This window comes from Notechis scutatus, chromosome 4 (genome assembly GCF_049901735.1).
Source record: "Notechis scutatus isolate UNSWTSFEM ecotype Mainland chromosome 4, rNotScu1.2, whole genome shotgun sequence".
In the NCBI taxonomy this organism is placed as follows: Eukaryota; Metazoa; Chordata; class Lepidosauria; order Squamata; family Elapidae; genus Notechis; species Notechis scutatus.
The window spans coordinates 100121496-100140710 of record NC_142012.1 but is presented as its reverse complement, the minus strand read 5'-3'; the positions used below and the strand labels follow the sequence as shown (position 1 = coordinate 100140710).

Below are 19215 nucleotides of genomic sequence, written 5' to 3'. Positions count from 1 at the left end.
CTTTTTTTACTCTGTGTTAACTTCTTTCCGTGTCTTATCTGTGTTTAGTTTTTTTGTCTTTTTTTAATGCAGAGGAAAAGAACCTGTCAATGAAGTCGAGGGCTACTGACTAATGCTAGTATACTGCTCATATGAAATGTAGATGTAGCTCTGGCTATGGAAAAACATACTGCTGTAATATTAATAAAAGTAACACCAGAAAAATAAAAAAATATTTATATTCCCTGTCCTATGGTGAAATTACTAATTAGGACTGTAAATCAATTTAAGCTATTTTGATCCAAATTCTATGTTATTATTATACAGGTAGTCCTCAATTTACAACCATTCATTTAGTGACTATTCAAAGTTACAATGGCACTGAAAAAAGTGCCTTATCACCATTTTCCACACTTATGACCATTGCAGAATCCCAACAGTCATATGATCAAAATTCAGATGTCTGACAATTGGCATATATTTATGACAATTGCAGTGTTCTGGAGTCATGTAATCATCTTTTGCAACCTTCTCACAAGCTAAGTCAATGGGGAAGCCAGATTTACTTAACAATCGTGTACTAATTTAACAACTGCAGTGATTCACTTAACTGCAATAATTTTCATGATAAAGGTCATAAAATGGAACAAAACTCACTTAACAACTGTCTCACTTAACAGAAATTTTGGAGTCAATTGTGGTTGTAAGTTAAGGACTACCTATACTAGAAGAATTAGAAGTACTGTATCATCATCACTAAATTATCCTAACAGGCAATTATATACTTTTCTGTCTAAGATATTGAACAGAATTCACTACTGTGTTGGTATACTTAGTAGTAGTAAGTAATAGGATTCAGGGAATTTACTGGACTGCTGCCAAAGTTTAATTGTTACTATGGTTTTATTTTTTCTCTTCTTATTTTCTTTTGGGCAAGAGAGAACAGAAAGCTTTCTTTGTGTGTGTTCACTTGTAGAAGTTTTTTTTTAATCAATGGTTTTTCATCTTTTTATCTCTTTTATATATTGAAAAGGTGAACTGAAAACCACTATATTGCTGAGCCTTACCTGTCAATAATTTTTAAAGGGCAAAAAACCGCTATACCCTTCCTCCCACCATTCCACTGTACCTTCATCAATGTCAGGAGGCAGACCTCCAACAAACACCTTCCTAGAATAGCGTTCGACTCTTTCACCATTCTGACAGCGGGTTGGGGAGTTGAGCCCTGATGATAAAGACTGGTCACCGTGACTGTCATCCAGAAAGCCATCTTCAAAAGGAAATAGTGAAGATCGACCTGTGAAATATGTTACAGTGGCTTAAAAATCAGACATTTACACATCTGATTCAAATATGCATAGAGGCGTTCCATTAATAAATCTACATAGCTTAACATGCAGATGATGTTTTCCTTCAATATTTTAAATTTTTCATATATATTCTACATACAAATATATTTTCAAGTAAATTAGGACAATTTGAATTCTGGATCTTTTAAACACTCAAACAGAAATTGTCATTAGCTTATGAGGGTGGGCTATAAACACACATTCATAATATTCATGATAACTAAGCAAGTAGAGATAAATTCACATGTTATACCTCCAATCAATTTGTGTTTACTTGTGGTTTGACATACTTTCCAGTCCTATATATGGAAAACCATAATTCTGATGCAAACATAATCTAGAAACTTTTCTAGGAATGGCTGGCTTGAACAATTGCCCAGAGGATAATATTAAACACCTATTTTCTCCCGCTCAACATATACTTGCAAATTGCCAAAGTGAATTCAAAAGTTAATTTTTCACCTTGGAAAGGAAAAGTTATCAGGAACTATTAACATTTTGCTTACTGAACCTACATGCCCACAAAATAATTTTATGATTCACAGGTTTCTCCCTCCCAACGCTTTTCATTAGAACATAAGCCGTAAAAGCAGATCTGTCACATTTAATATTCTTTATCTAATACTCAGATTATAAAGATTATACAAATCCAATATGAAATATTAATATGTTCCATCGTCTAGAATATCTATGAGTCACACAGCATCCATAAATCTTGCTCTTGTACAATATTTTTTAAGTGTAACTAAAAGTGAAAACTGAACCATTCTGTATATTTCCTTTTTTTATTTGAGGTGCTTGTTTCAAAGTAAATTTGACCACATAATAAACTTTCTTTCCTGAAACCAATAGAGTAAAATACAAGCACAAGCAAATAATCACACAGCAAATTGTGTGTCTATATATCCATGCATATATTTATGCAAATATTATGGACTGCAATATACTATAAGTGATAATCGCATCCAGAAATCTTGGCTTATATTGAAAAAGCTAAGCAAGATGACAATATTTTGAGAGACCAACTAGAAATTCCAGGGCCTAGACTAAACAGTGAAAGCAACATTAAATCAATTCAATATTATTGTCAAGAAAAGAACCTTGATATCTTTCTATAGTTACCCAGCTCAAATCAGATTTATATTTATGGTAAGAACCTAAGAGATTTTCTACAAGGAAGTTTTTTCTTCCACTATTCAGCCCTGAAATCCATATTTGGCCCTGAATTGTAAAAAGCGTTTTCAAAGGATCAGTGTTTCGCCTAAACAAATGAGATAGGATGCAAAAGGTTACCGGGTTTGCAGCAATTCTCCATTGCATAACCAGCAACCACGTTCCATCCCAGGTTCAAGAAAACTCCTGGGTAGAATGTGGGGACCAGTTATGCAGTGGAGAATTGCTCCAAACCGGGTGACCTTCTGCATCCTATCTCATTTATTTAAGAGAGACACTGATTTTCTTAAAAAAGATTTTTCAATAACTTGGGTGGCTGCTGGCTGCTATGGTAGGAAAGGGGCAGAAAACTCCTTCAATAAATCTCTTTATCTTAAAATATATTAGATTCCAAATCTACACCACAGTATTCTAGCCCCTGTTCTCATGTCACTTTTGCTTAAAAGAAGTTGTCCTAGAAAGTTGTTAAATATAACATTGGTTAATTCGACTTCCACATTCAAGTACTATGCAGATTTGGAAGTCACTTTGCAAGTCCAAGTGTCTTTCAAGATAAAAATCTTGTTCTGAAAAAGTAGTACTGCATTCTCTTATCATTTCACTAGTTAATAGTAGCTCAAGAGACTTGTATTCATTTTTAGTAACTACTATAATGTTAATATAAATAATATTATGAACAGAACATTTTATAAATGATAGAAAGAAACATTTCAAAATAAAGCAATTGGGATTTGTAAGTCTGGCCCAGTTGGTTCTAGTAGTTAGGGTGCTGGCCTAGAAACCAGGAGATTGTGAGTTCTAGTGCTGCCTTAATCATGAAAAACTAGCTGTGAAACTTTGGGTCAGTCACTCTCTCTTACCCACCACCCCCATCACAGAATTATTGTTATGGAGAAAATAGGAAGAGGAAAATGTATTAGGTATGTTTGTTGCTTTGAGTTATTTATAAAAAAACAAAAAAGGTCAGGATAAAAGGGTTAAGCATTTTTTTAAAAAATATTTCATATACTAAGTTGTTTATAAACGTATACTAACATGTTTACATGACCTAATCTTGGTACAAGGGAAAGGACCTTTTCCCTGATACCTGCTTACAGAAATAAAATTTGCTTCTTCCACAAAAGATCAAAGCTTGTTTTTGTTACCAAAAGGAATCTAACTGGTAGAGAAGAAAACAAGACTTCTAAAGTAGATTATTTAAAGGAAACATTAGGGGGATTATTCATTGTGTTTATGATATGGGTATATCTGCAAAAACACAAATCTGCAATATTTTCTAGAATAGGAGCCACCCAATATATTACTCTAGTTAATAATTTGAGTAATGGCATGACCATTTTCAACACAACAAAATTGAATTATGTCATGAGCCATTGTTGCAGCCATTCAGTACAAATTATTCAAAACATCTGATTTCAACTTCCTAACTGAATTTCTCAATATTTTCAGAATCTTTATTACTTCAAATTCTGGAAGTTTTCTTAACATTGGCTTTTTAAGACATGCAGTGGTATTATTCTACAGATAAGTATTAATTACAAATATGTATGTGTGCATGTCCATGTGCACTTGCACGTGTGTGTGTATGTGTGTAGCCAGTTTGATGTATAGTGGTTTGGAAGCGTAGTGGTTAAAGTGCCACCCTTTGACACAGGAAGCAGGTTTCACTGCCTGGCGGGCACCTATCATACCAGGATGGATCTTTGGGCAAAGACCCTATAACACTTCAAACTGAAAGATACCTCAGATATGAGTGACATGAACTAAAAGCAGGGGTGGGATTCTACTGTGTTTCTCACAAAATAAGGCCGGGCCTTATTTTTTTGAGCCCCAAAAACGGCTGGCGTCTTTCAGGGTGTTAGGATGTCTTTTCGGGGCCGCTGAATAACAGCATCTGAGTGCCCCACTTTCCCCGTCCCGTCCAACAGGAAAACAAGATTTTGAGGTACCCCGCGCTGCATTTTGGTTTAATCCTGGTGGCTGGTCCAACAACAACAGCATCTGAGTCTGCTGCTGCTACTTGGTGCCCCCCATCGGGCTCTGACAGTTTGCAAAGTCCCAGTACAGCCTGTTCCTGCATTCAAGCGCCCAGGACAAAGCTGTCCCTTTTGCCAGGCACCGTCTCCAATAACTGGGAGCACCGTGCGCTGCATTTTGGTTTCCCCCCTGAGCAGCTGAAGCTTCCATGGTTCCTGCCACTGGGCGCTGATGGAGAGTCTGGCAAAAGGGACACTGCTGCTGCTACCCTTGGAGCAGATGCCGCCTGCCTCCTGACGTGGGCCAAGGGAGGGGCAGAGAGCTCTTCTCCATGCTCCACCATGATTGGCTGTTAGGAGCGACTGATGGTGAAGCGTAGCTGCCTGCGGCGTGGACACCCTAATGGCAAGTTCCCTCGCCGCCTTCCCCCCACCCTGCATGTTTTAAACTAGGCCTAAATTTGGTGGGAGGGGCTTAATTTCATTTTATGCCTAGAAAAACATGCTGGGTCTTCCTATTGGGGGGGGGGGCGTATTGTTGGAGATACATGGTACCAGTTTGCACCTATTCGCTAGAACCGGTTGTTAACATTCTAAGCAGTTCGGAGAACCGGTTGTTAGAAGAAATTACTGGCCTAATCCTGTAAGGAAGGCAGGAAGGAAACATTCTGGTGTTGCTTACAGAAACTGCCTCTCCATTAACCCTTATTACATTCTTGGCAGGACTAGACTTCCTGTCTCAGGAATGTCTCTGGAGTTTTTTTCCCCTCCTTTGCTGGTACTTTGCTTGTGTGGAGTGACCATTCAAAGTTACAATGGTACTGAAAAAAGTGACTTATGACCATTTTTCACACTTACGACTGTTGCAGCATCCCCACAGTCATGAGAGGCCAGGCGAGGAGATGCGTGCCTCGATGTGAGTGATATTGAGTTGGCCATGCCCACATGACCACCAAGCCACGCCCACCAAGCCACACCCACAGAACCCGTTAAAAAATTTGAATCCCACCCCTGACTAAGAGTCATGCCAGCTCAGAAGTTGCCCAGAGTAACAAGGTTTGTTCCAAATATTGGGGAACAAGGACAATCTGAATGTAAAAGGGCTTCTGGAACAAACCAAACAATAGAAGCTGTAACTGATGAAATGCTACAACAATAGTAGACCTAATGAGAGGGGATATATGAAATGTATGAGAGGGACAGAAGACCTATATTCAAGCTAATTGAAAAACAGCTAAGTTACCCAACACTTAAACATAGTGAAGAGGAAAATTCTATCAGGCATCACAGCTGTCAAGCCACAGGACCATATGAGCCAGTACTTGAGCACATCTCAGTAAGGCATTGTGAACAATACCTGAGACTCAAAACTCCAATTGCTCATAGACAGAACAGTCACCCAAGACTCAAGATGGACCATCAAGAGATGGCTGGCACTAAGAAATCTTATCAGTAGCTGGAAAAGGCTGAACTAAGACAGTACTGAGGCACTGATCATAGCAGCACAAGACCAGGACTATGCACCAGTTCCATAGAAGCAGAGGTCTACCACACTAGGTAGGACCCAAAGTACAGACTGTGCTGAAAAGCTTCAGAAACAGTCTAACACAAGTTGTCAAGGTAGAAAGTGCAGGCAGGATAGCCTGAATGGTACAATAAAGTAACAAGCACTACGGTATGTACAGGAACCTATGCACTGTGTGTGGACAAGACCCTCAAGTCCAGATGGGAGATTCCTTAAACAGTCATGGAGAATAATAGGACTAAGATCCTGTGGGAATTCCAAATCCAGATGGATATTCCCAAATAATCATGGCTAATTTTCACTTGGTTAAAGAACAGACAGGCTCCAGGTATTTTTAAAAAAATTTCTCTCTCACAGTACAATTGTTAGAATTATGGTAGTTGCAACCCAATGACCTAGGAGGCTTGAGATATAGAATCTAAAATGGATAATCTTAACCATTTTGTAATGATGTTATATTCTTTTTTAATATTAGTATACTTTTAGTAGGTTTACAAGTCATTAGTTCTTTGCATAGAACAAGGGTCTTCAAACTTGGCAAGTTTAAGACTTGTGGACTTCAACTCCCAGACTTGTGGACTTCAACTCCCAGAATTCCTGAGCTAACATGCCTGGAGAAGGAATTCTGGGAGTTGAAGTCAACAAGTTTGAAGACCTCTGGCATAGAATATTTCTCAGTTTCCTGAATCAATTAATATTCAATTTCTTTTGGCAACATTGTAGACTGTGTTTACTTTAACTTCACAATTCTTATTAAGTCACATTAACCAAATAATAAAATAATTTTGGTTCATAATCACAAATTAAAATAACAAAAAATTGGACAGTTCTCCACATAACAATAGGAGGAAAAAAATGAAGATTTAGATCTAAACAACTCATATCTAAATTCACTTATACATGACAATGCATGCCTGGCTTTTTTCTGCCCTGAGACTAGCAAAAAATAGACAAAAGAAAACCAGAACCCAAACAATCAGGTAGCCTTATCTATTCTATAAGAAAAATATCTCAGTTAACTTTATTAGTAATTTTAATTCATCAAATAATTTTTTTACCTACTTTAGCCGAGGGATCAAATATGTTTAGATGCAAATATGGTATGTTTAGATTCTGCAGTAATGAGCTGCCAGCACAATCAACTCATTAATCTTCATCTATTAGTAACTATGATTTCTAATTGAGGATATTCTAAATGCAACCGTGCCAAGAAAATCTGCAAAGGCATTGGTTCTAGGCTGTTTTCCTTTTCTTAGTTTTATCATCAGCAATGAGCAAAAACAAATAGAAGCCCATTCATGATGGTAAACAATTGCTCTGAAGACATTTTCCAAAATCAACATCCTGACAGAGAAAGAGAATTCTTTTCAAGTTGAATGCTGCAACTGATATTGGCAGCATTAAAAAAAATTGGGTAGAGCCAGTGTAGAAAAATAGTAAAAGCCAAAAATAGAATGGGTAATAGATACTACTGTCATCTTCACAATTATTTTAATCATCTGTATGCATTATACTTATTTCTGCTAATATCAACATTGTATCAATACTTCTCGTTACCAGCAGGCTGTCATCATTATCATCATTAGTATTAATACTCATTTTAAAATCATAGCAGTATATATTTCTCTATCCGTAACACTGTATTGACAAGTTCCAAGATGTTAGTTCTGACTGGTTTATTTGATGAGTCAAATTCAGTTACTTGCCTAGAATAAAAAATTATCGCAACTATCATTATGTTCTATTCAGAAAAAATAAGCCAATTGGTGTTGGTGCTCTCCTGATGCTTTGGATACAACTCCTAAAATCCATTATCCTAACTATCCTGGAACGTGCTCTGTTGGGAGATGAAACACAAAATAAAAGAGTTTAAGAGCACCACCTTACCTATCTTTCCTCTTATTACCTCCGAATGCTGGCAATATTCACCTTGGCCAGATGACAATGGCATGGCTTACACTACTGGTCTAGAATTTATAGGAGGAGACTGGTAATAAGAGCAACAGAAGGAAGACATGCCAGGCTCGCAAAGTCAGGAAAGCTTTGGCTTTAGCATCCAGCTCATGAAGATGAGAAAAAGAACAGCTTCGGTTCAGAACTTGCCTCTGAACTCTCTGACAGAGGGGCAGCAATGTCATCAAGCAAGGAAAACAAACAGCATGGCAATCTCATACTATAGTGGAACTAATATACAATAAGCATTATACTGATGGATTACCAACTGATGCCAAGAATCGCTAAGTGAGAGATGGGTGAGGAAAAAATTAAGGGAAAAAAAAAACAATTATTTGCTTTCACCTGATTAAAAAAAAGGTAAACTTTAATGGTGCTGCAGCCTGCAGTCATAAAAAACAATGGAGCAGAAAGGTAAAACTGGTAATAATGTGAGGTATGGAAGTTTGATCAACAGTATTTATTATCCAATTTTAAAATTACAAACTTTGTCCTGTGTAGTTGCAGAATGCATACATTGGGCTGTACAGGATATGAAGAAAATATATTTTAAAGAATAATTCTGAAATTACACTTCTCCTAGAAATTTTTCCTTTGCAATTTTAAAATTTAATTCAGCCTCTGTTTCAGGTCTGCAAAAAGCAAACATTAGCTTGATTTAAAAGTCTCAAAATATCTTTAAATCCAAATATAAGCCCCTAAAATGTTCTAGATCTGAGTTTTAATTTAAAATAAAACAAGTTAAAGATTTTTAAAATATCCCTTGATAGGTTAAGGGGATTCACGTGTATTTGGTAAATAATTTGTATATATTTTGTAATTAATTAATTTGTAATTAATTTTAATATATTTTAGTAAAACTACAATATAATTTCTATTGTAATATAAATTGGAATTGTAATAAGGAAAAATATATTTTTCCCACTCCAGTCATTACAGGGATCAGGAATTTTGCCAGCAGCATTTGCCTTTTGAGCAAAATCTATTATTTCATTGTAATATGGGTTGTATTTTTATCATCTACAACAAATAGAGGATTTCAAGAAAAAAATGGTAAATGAAAATAGGCAATGTTCCATCCTCTGAAACCACATTGATCTATTTCATATATTTTAGTGAGGTTGAAGATTGTTAATAAAATCATCTGCTGTTTGACTTTAAGCTTGCCCAAGCATATGTCAGAATATCTCTTGTAAGCATTTATTGCAGATTCCTGGAATAGTCTATTTAAACACTTCCTTTTTTATTTTACAGAGAGCATAAAGCTTACCCATATGTTTTATCAGGTTTTAAAAATCAAGAAAAACTGCATGCTTATATTGGAATATATTAATATTGCATTTTTTCTTTAAGCAGATAAAGCCAATTATCCTTTCTACTCCTACCAGTTTTAGCTTTTAATGGCAGTGAAATTCTCTTTCAATACTCTCATTTCATTATGTTCATGTAATTGCAAAGCTACTGAGCAGGACAAAGACCAGTATCGTTGTTATGGGATGAGAAAAGCAATTCTTGTTTTTTACAAAAATATACAGCTATTTATTCTGTAATTTGTTGTTCTCATGACCATATCTGATGAAGCATTCAAAATAAAAATTTACCTCGTCTCCGCCCATAGCTTCTGGCTGCATGTAAATAAAAAAAATACAATAGGTATTGGCATAATAAGATTATATTTATAATTTTCTGCAAATTTTAACTTTGAACAAAATAATTCAAATATTTTAAATGTGGAACAAGCATATGAAATATAGCCAAATGCACAATTCCAGATATCTAAAATACATGGGCAAAATATATTTGATACTAAAGAACTTATTGTAAAAGGCACTTAGATGAGAGTACTATTTTTACAAAAAAGAATCTCAAGCAATTATTTAATTGAAATCATTTAAAAAATAATTTTGTTTAATAAATCAATTTATATAGAATCCTTTAGATCAAGTCATACTAGTTTAAATGGCTAAATATATAACTGAAAATGCAGTAGATTAAATATATAGTATTTATTATCAAAACTAATATCCTTATAATCTTGATTATACAACTTTATTCTAAAATTCCAATTTTATCAAACATTCAAAGCAATTTTATATACTGGCAAATAGAAGGTAATTTGTGAACATTATAAAAATTAAACCATTATATTAAAAAAAATACAGGTTACTCAAATATAATTGTAACTATTAAAGCCCATCTAAACTCAGTTCTTATCTCACTAAAACAGTAAATAGTAATTTTTCCATTTTCTGAAATGAAGAATTCAATAATTGTTCTGCTGCTTCTTCCATTGAATGCGCTAGTACAGGTGGTCGAAATAAGCATTCAGTTTCTGAACCAAAAAGATTTTAGGTACAGGACATTGTGAAATTCAGCCAAATAAATCATTCTTTCTAGAAAGCTAACATAATGGACATTTAAACCTTTATAGCAATTGGTGATATTTTGATCTTCCTCTATTTGCCAGCAACATCATTTCAGTTTTTTTCAATAAACTGTTCATTGTAGCATTACAATTTAGAGCTTTCTAATGATTTCAAATGGCTAATTTCATGTAGGATAGTATTGTAAAATTTATTTCAAATTCAAAATACACACATGAATATCACTGAATTCTAGAAACAAATATATAGCGGTAAAAGAACCTATTGCTCCATATATAGTTTATAAAAATAAAAACAAAAAAGAGTAGTAAACACTAAAAATAATGTAGACAGCTTTTAAATTATATTAACTCTGAGAAGAAAGAATCATAAAGCAAATCTTCCATTTTCAAAAAAAATAAAACATTTTTTACATATGTATTTCTGTCAGGTTCATTTTGTAGGAAAGACAGTGCCGGGAAAAATGGAGCCAAATTCACTGAAATTAATGCAATTAATTTACATTATTTATAATGTACTTAAAATTATTTATAATTTATATTATTTATAATATTATTATATTATATATATTATATAAAATTATATATTATTTGTATTATTTATAATATATTTATAATGTAAAATAATGAAATTAATGTAAACACAAAGAACACTTTTAAAAGCTGCTGTAAAACAGGCAAATATATATACCAACACCAAATATTTAAACACAAATTAGGAAAATGCTAATTAAAAACAAACCATTTATTTACTGTATCTCTATGCTAGGGAAATACTTCACTTCTTTCATTCTACTTAGAATGAGTGAAAATATTTGATATTTAAGTTGCATTATGGCAAAATACATAATTGATTTTAAGTCTATACCTAATACAGGTAGTCTTCAACTTATGATCACAATTGAGCCCAACATTTATTTCGCTAAGTGAGAAATTTGTTAAGAGAGTTTTTCCCCATTTTATTACTTTTCTTGCCATATTTGTTAAGTGAATCACTGCAGTTGTTAAATTAGGAACAGGGTTGTTAAGTGAAACTGGTTTCCGCATTGACTTTGCTTGTCAGAAGGTTGCAGAAGGTGATCACATGACCCCGGGACATTGCAACAGTCATAAATGTGAATCAGTTGTCAAGCATTTGAATGTAAATCATGTGACCAGTGGATTGCTGCAACATATATATAAGTATCAGAAATGGTTATGTCACTTTTTTCAGTGCCGTTGTAACTTGAAAGGTCACTAAGTGAACTGTTGTAAGTTGAAGACTACCTGTATTTCAGCTTTATTTAAGTACCTAATCAATCCAGAATTAATAAATGTAATAAGTATACAAAAGGACAACACCTAATAAAGCAAATTTAATGTAGCATCTGTGAATTCTTTGAGTGCAAAGATGACATGAAAGACTCTGCATAGATTTGCAAGAACTGCATTAAAGAGATACATTCCCATGTACAATTCAACATGTGAGAAAAAGTATTTACCTTTCACATGTTTAGACTCCTCCAATGGTATTCAGCAGGTTCTGACCAGTTCTGGAGAACCAGTAAGCGGAAATTTTGAGTGGTTCGGAGAACCGGCAAATACCACCTCTAACTGGAGATTTTACAGTATCCTTCCCCTGCCACGCCCACCGAGCCACACCCACAGAACCGGTAGTAAAAAAATTTGAATCCCACCACTGGACTCCTCCCCAAGATGGCTTCTGAACAGTAAGGAGAATGGTAAATCTCTTGCCGAAGATTTGTGATTTTGCTACCAAAGCTGACTCTCTGGCAGTACTGCTCCCTGGATTTGAATGGGAGAATTTAGGAACCCAACATAACTTTTGGATAGTCCTGGACCCATTTGGCAAGGGCAGTCTTGAAGGTTCCAGTTCCCTCTGGGAGCGACTGGAATGTTGCAGGCATCTATCTCCCTGACAGCATTTCAGGTTTTTTTAAAGCCTGGTCTTAATTTCGCTTTTTGAACTTTTACTTTGCTTTATATCTTTAATAAATAAAAGTACACTGGCCAGCTGAATGCCAATTTACTTCAACCCCCTGCTGGACTTTTAACCGTTCTCTTTTTTCTTTTTCCCTTTGATTGTTGTTCTAAATAAATTTTGCTTTCTGTATGGAAACACAGTGTGCTTATGGATGGTGAAGTGCTTTCATTTGATTTACATTAATACTGGACTCTCACCAAAGGGTTTTTATATCTTTTTAATTTGCAAAGTACTCGGAGTTACTTTTTAATTTTTCTCTTAATTTTGGATCGAAATATCCAGAAAATATTTTTCTTATTTCCTTCTGCTTCAGCTTCTTTGTTCTCTGGTTAAGCTTCATAGAGAAATAATGTTTGAGATAACAGACAAGCAGTGGCTGAAATCTGAGAAAAGATGGAGAAACTAACTGAATTGTGTCCATACATCTCTCTGAACTTCAAGTCTGCCTTTGTTTACAATAGCAGTATCATGACATAGAAAACTGATAAATTATTTTTCTAAAGGGAAGATTGGGGAATGGATTTATTAGTCTGAATTGCAAACCTTTTTTATTTGGACTTTGTTGGGAAGATAGACTAATTGTGGAGATTGGATGTATTATATTTAATTAGACAACAAATGATAAGAAATGGTATCAAGAAACAAACACAGATATTTAATCTGGAATGATTTTCAGTAGATAAGATGCCATGGTTATCAGTCCTGTTTTAATGCCTATACCTACCTGCAAATCTTTAAAACAATCATGTCTTCTCCCAGGATCTTATGGCTACAGTACAAAACTGCCATAAAATCCAAGGAAAAAATACAGCTATTTTAAAGGGTTCAGGATAAATGCTATACTCGTACCCATGTGGTCTTAAGTACTTTGTAGAATTAAATTCAACACATTGTACAGTCCTAATAATGTTCTTAATAGTGTTTAATTTCTCAAAATATGTTCTCTGTATTTAAACATATATGTTTAATTATCACTGCTTCATTTCTACATCACTTCTACATTTTAAAAGATTCTCTTTCATTTTAAGTCAAACTATTGACTTAATAGTTGTAGTCAAACTATTGTCCACATTGCAAACAAATTGCATGAAGTATGTAGGTCCTTTTGGTAAAAGGGACTGATATGTTAGCCAAGTTGTTTTCTTTTCTGTAACTAAATAATGTTTCATCCATATCTATTTGTACATCTAAAATACCTGTATAGTATAGTAATTTGTTTTAAGCTATTACCCAGATGATAAATGCAAATGTTAGTTTGATCTAATGATCTCCTTTTTCTGAATAATAAGATGTCAATAAGATGTCAACTGACCACTCCTCAAATAAGAAAATTAATCAACCATATGTCTTCTCTGTCTATCTATCTAATTCAGAGCAGGATAGCACTGTCCAATGCTAAAGAGATAGCTGTTAGTAGGGTGTTCTTTTTTAATACTGGGAATGATGATATCAAGAAATAGTATCTTGCTGAGTCCTAATTATTTTCCATAGGTTTGGACCACATTATATTTTAAAAGGCTATCAGTTACTGTAGTTAGTTTACAGGAATATAATCTAGAATAAAGTGCAAAAGCAAATAGCATAGTTATGAGATAGATTATATTGATTACTTGCTAAGTGGCCAACAGAATCATACAAAGAACATATACATGCATTTAATGCACTGTTGTAGGAGAAAATATGGTTGCATCTTTCATTAATATTCAAATAAGAGCAATGTATACCCTACACGAATCCAATTTAATTCAACAGTGGATTATGATCAATATTTCCACTGTGCGAACTTGAATACATCCATATTCACTAGCTGTATATTAATGTCAAGGTGCATAAAAATGGGATTTCCAATAATTTATTAAGCTCACGTTTGCAGTGCAATACAATTCCTACAAATTATTAATTATAACATGAATGTATATGGAATAAAAAATAAAAATTCCAGTAATTAGAAATTTGTAGAGATTCATAAACTCTTGGAGACAGATCTGATAGGTAATAGTATCAAACAACAGAATCTTTTGTGCATAACTCTTTCTGACTTTAATCATATTGCTGCTCTTCTTCAGAACAAATTAGACTGTTTATACAAATAGATAAGATCTACGCTAGTAAATTTAAAAAATAAAACCACATTAGCCTTGATTTAAATGAATTGATTTAAAACACATTTACCAAAATAATTGTAATGCTCTCCCACTTAGTACACAGTTTTATTACTACCCTGTTTCTCCAACAATATGGCCTCCCCCAATAGGAAGTCCCAGTATGTTTTATAGGCATGAAATGAAATTAAGCCCCTCCCCCCAAATTAAGGCCTATATTAAAACATGCGAAATGGGGGGGAATGGTGGCGGGGCTTGCCGTTAGGAAGTACTTTTGTTGCACACCCGGATATGGTGCTGCCTGTGTTGACCCCAATACGAAGTGCCCCACCAACGCCGAGGTCAACATCCAAGCCGTCGCCGCCCGCCCGAAGATGCAAGGGGGGGGGAGGGAATTAAGTCACCCCCGAAAAGACGGCCTAGCCATTTTTTCGGGGCTCAAAAAAAAAAAAGACCCGGCCTTATTATATGAGAAACACGGTAGTAATAAAATAAGCAGATATTGCCTGCCAAAGAAAGTCAATCAAACATTCAACTCTGAATGTTTCAGAAAATTTTTAAATGTATATATTGAAATTTATATATATATTAAAAAATTTGCAATTAGCAATAACAACACCTCAAATAAACCTCATTGGCTACAATACTGACACTGCAGAAAGAGACTGTACATCATCTGGAAAGAGAACAGGTGGAATTTGATGGGTGTCAAAGTTACTGTCCTGTATGAAACCCAGAGTATCCAGGAGAACATCAGTAAGGTGACACTAGTGGTGGGATTCAAATAATTTAACAACCATTTCTCTGCCCTAATAACTGGCTGGGTAGGGGTGGCCGGGTGGTCAGATGATTGGGTGGACATGGCCAACTCATCACACTCAGCCCTCCCTCCCAGCCATTCTCCCTTTCCCCAGGCCTTGTGCTTATATGCAACACCTCCAGAAATGAAAGGGTTAACCAACCTCAGTTTCCTGGTGCAAATGCCCACCCCTCCAGTGAAAGAATGAGGAGAGACCAGCAAAGCATTCTGCTCCCATCACCAAGGAAAGTAAGATATAGGAGGCTGAGCTTATTAAAAAGCATAACAGCCAACATTTCACACCTGAGGTGGCAGAGGCAATAAATTCCACTGACACTTCAGAAGCAATTTACAATTAAAGCCCATTTGCACCCCAAAAATAATAAATAAAATAGCAGAAGGAGAAGGATTGACAATACTTCTGTGCAGGCAATTCTGAAAGAGACTAAGCTAAAGCTGGATTCCTTCCTTCCTTCCTTCCTTCCTTCCTTCCTTCCTTCCTTCCTTCCTTCCTTCCTTCCTTCCTTCCTTCCTTCCTTCCTTCCTTCCTTCTCCTCGTTCCCATCTCCTTCCTTCCTTCCTTTTTTGCCCTGTTTTTCGAGCCATTTTCAGGCTATTTTCGGTTGTTTTTCACCTGAAAAATGGCCAAAAACGGCCCAGAAAATGGGTGGGAGTGGGGCCAGCTGGTTTGCCAAACTGGGCAGAATTTTAACAACTGGTTAATTTGAACTGGTCCCGAACCGGCTGAATCCCACTTCTGGATGCCACCCACAGAAGAGTTGCCTAAGAGAATGCCCGGGTAACAGCAGCCATGGGACAGAAGAACAGCTGTGGTAAGACAAGACACTGAATAGGATTTTACCATTGACAGATAGTTTAGTCATTGAGTGCTTTGGGAAATCTTATAAGTGCCTGGAGAGGGCTGGACTAAAAGGTAGCAACAAGAACAGGCAATAAGTACCAAATCCATATATGGAGGGGTACACCACACTGGACAGGATCCAAGGTGCAGATTATCCAGAAAGCCCTCAGAGACAGTCCAACAACTTACCACATATTGGTAGGTTGGTGCTGCTATCTTTTAGTCCCGCCCTTTTATTTGAATAGTCTAACCAGATGGCATTGTGTATAGGAACATCTGTACTGTGTATGGATTAATTTAGAACAGGGATTCCATAGAAGGTTATGGAAGATAATAGGGCTAAGATCCTGATTTCTAGATTTCAATTTCCAGATCCAGATGAACAGGCAGGTACTGACCACTCAACAAGACATTGGAATAATAGACAGGAATCAGAAAGTAGCTGTGATGGATGGTGACAGATGTAACAGTGCCAAGTGACAGCAACATAAGGAAGGAATATGGAAAGTTGGAGTAGTACCAGAGCTTGAAGGAGGAATTAGAGAGGATATGGAAAGTAAAAATCAGTAGTTCCAGTAATGATCAGAGCACTTGGGGCTGTGACTCTAAGTAGCTCAAAAACCTGAAGATCTTTACCATACATTTTAGTTTTCTCCAATATACTGTACAGATTTTTATAATCACAATACAGGTAGTCCTCGACTTACAACCACAATTGAGCCCAACATTACAGTTGATAAGTGAAACATTTGTTAAATGAGTTTTGTCTCATTTTATGAACTTTCTTGCCATAGTTGTTAAGTGAAACACTGCAGTTATTAAGTTAATAACATAGTTGTTAAGTGAATCTGGCTTCCCCATTGACTTTGCTTGTCAGATGGTCGCAAAAGGTGATCACATAACCCTGGAACACTGCAGCAGTCCTAAATATAAGTCAGTTCCCAATTGTCTGAATTTTGAAAATGTGCCCATGGGCATGTTGCAATAATTGTAAGCAGGGGTGGGATTCAAAAATCCCAGCAACTGGTTCACTGCCCCGTTGCTGGGTGGGCATGGCCAGGGTGGGTTTCCTGTTTTCGGCTTCCGGTGGGCCTCCAGAGCCTGGAGGAAGCTGTTTTTGCCCTGCCAAGGATCCAGAGGCCTCTGGAAAGGCAAAAACAGCTTCCCCCAGGCTCTGGAGGCCCACCAGAAGCCAGAACAGGCCCATTTCTGCACTTCTGGTAAGGCCATTTCCCCCCCCCCAAGGGTCTGGAGGCTTCCCCCGGGCCTCTGGGAGGGTGAAAAACGGCCTCCCCCGGGCTTTGGAGGCCCTCTGGAAGCCGGAAATAGGTCTGTTTCCAGACATCCAGAAGGCCCGTTTTTCCCTCTTCCAGAACCTCCACGCGAACTCTGCTCTTACCTGCATCACGTGGAGACTTCTGGGAAGGGAGGGGTGGGGTGGGCAGGGCCAGATAGTCAGTTGAAATACCGGTTTGGCGAACCAGATGTAACTTTAACATCCGGTTGCCCAAACTGGTCTGAGCCGGTAGAATCCCACCCCTGATCGTTAAGTGTGAAAAACAGTCATAAATCACATTTTTCAGAGCCATGGTAACCTTGAACAGCCACTAAACAAAATGTTATAAGTCAAGGACTACTTATATTACAATCAACTTTCTTCTAAAAATAATCCCTTCAGTTTGGAATAATATGATAGACTTTTGAATGATGTGCAAAGACTTTTATATTATCTATTTCTACTCCCTTCTTTGTAATCAAAATGGACGCATAAATGCAAAGCCATATTTAATATACAAGTTGTACAAAATGCAGTAAAGTAAGATATGAACTTACTATTGAGTGTCATAATGTTATCTGTTCCTGGATGATGAAAATTTATACCCATACGACCTAAAAAAAATTAAACAGAAGTTTAATACGAGTTAATTTTTTTTTAAAACTAGCATTTCAAAATCAAACAGATATGAATAGTGTTAATCATCTCAAAATGTGTTCCATCTCATCTTCTATACAAGATATATAATAATAACTACTATATGCTATGTTCATTAAAGGTAAAAGATAACAAACCGTCTGAGAAAAAAATGAACCTAAACATGTTAATCTCCTTTTATTGTTTCTTTATAATGGAAATAGTTCTGCTCTTATTTCTAATTCTTGGAATTTGATTTTTAGATTAACAGAAAGCACACTTTTCAATTAATTAACTGTAACGAGAAACAGTACCTAATGTTAAATATTGTGCTTTGGAGGAAAAAAAATAACATTTGAAATTTGGGAAGAAATACTTGTTGCCTTGTTGTCAAAACAAACTATTAGCTCTTTAGTGTTTATTTAGCTGATTACTGATAGTGTGAGTAGAAATAACTTGCTTATGCTTCCTCAAGAGAAGCCAAAGCCTATTTTATATGTGTACAATAGCTTGGATTGTGAGTGTATGAAATCTTCTGCTTCTGGAAACTATTACAAGCCTCTTTAATTCACTCAAGACTGCGTTGTGGTAAAGACAATGGAAATATCAGAGTCTCTGATCTGAATTTTATATATCTTGAAAGCATGTTTGTTCCATTATTTGAATCTCATATCTCCATCTATATTGCAAGAATGTGAATAGTAAAGTACCTTGCAGATTGTTACAAGGATATAAATAAGGTAATCTATATGAAGCCCTAGAAGCTTCCAAAATCTTTAAGCACTATAGGATACCTTCACCACAGAAATCTCTTTTAAACAAGGGTGGGAAGGAAGCCTCTAAGTGATAACTTCAACAAGGTGTGCATACTCAATTTCATGAAGGCTCCTCCAAACTCTTCCTCTAAATTTATGTAGTGCTGAAGAAGATTCTTCACTTTTTGCTACATGACAAAAGGTACTACTTCTTCCATGTAGAAAATGAAATGTATGTTATGAATTATACACAAGTGCAGTACGATAGGAAATAATCCGCTTTTAAAATCAGTAAAACTGGTTTTTAGCATCTTATAATACAAAATATACCATAAATTATAGCCTTTACAATAAGAATTGTAGGTAAAGCTGAGTCAGAAGAATCTTGATGTTTTAAAAAATAAAAAGGAAGAAAGAAACAATAAAAATCTCCATAAGGGCTGATACTTGTTATATTCTAAGT

The 19215-nt window shown here is 35.7% G+C and overlaps 1 protein-coding gene and 1 pseudogene across 19 annotated transcripts in view; both read right to left on the bottom strand.

The window, feature by feature from the left end:
* The window catches only part of CPEB3 (cytoplasmic polyadenylation element binding protein 3), a 103901-nt gene that overhangs the window by 22642 nt on the left and 62044 nt on the right, over positions 1–19215 (bottom strand). For 8 of the 19 annotated variants that reach the window (XM_087964226.1, XM_087964231.1, XM_087964230.1 and 5 more), the window contains 2 exons: positions 17919–17975; positions 1109–1276 (listed from right to left, as the gene is read on the bottom strand). In XM_087964226.1, coding sequence (XP_087820352.1) covers positions 1109–1276; positions 17919–17975 — 225 coding nt within the window. Of the gene's footprint in view, positions 1–1108; positions 1277–9556; positions 9581–17918; positions 17976–19215 lie in introns of all 19 variants that reach the window. The other 11 variants (XM_026670738.2, XM_026670737.2, XM_087964224.1 and 8 more) reach the window with 2 other exon arrangements.
* LOC148130844 (U4 spliceosomal RNA) lies at positions 14957–15088 on the bottom strand (annotated as a pseudogene).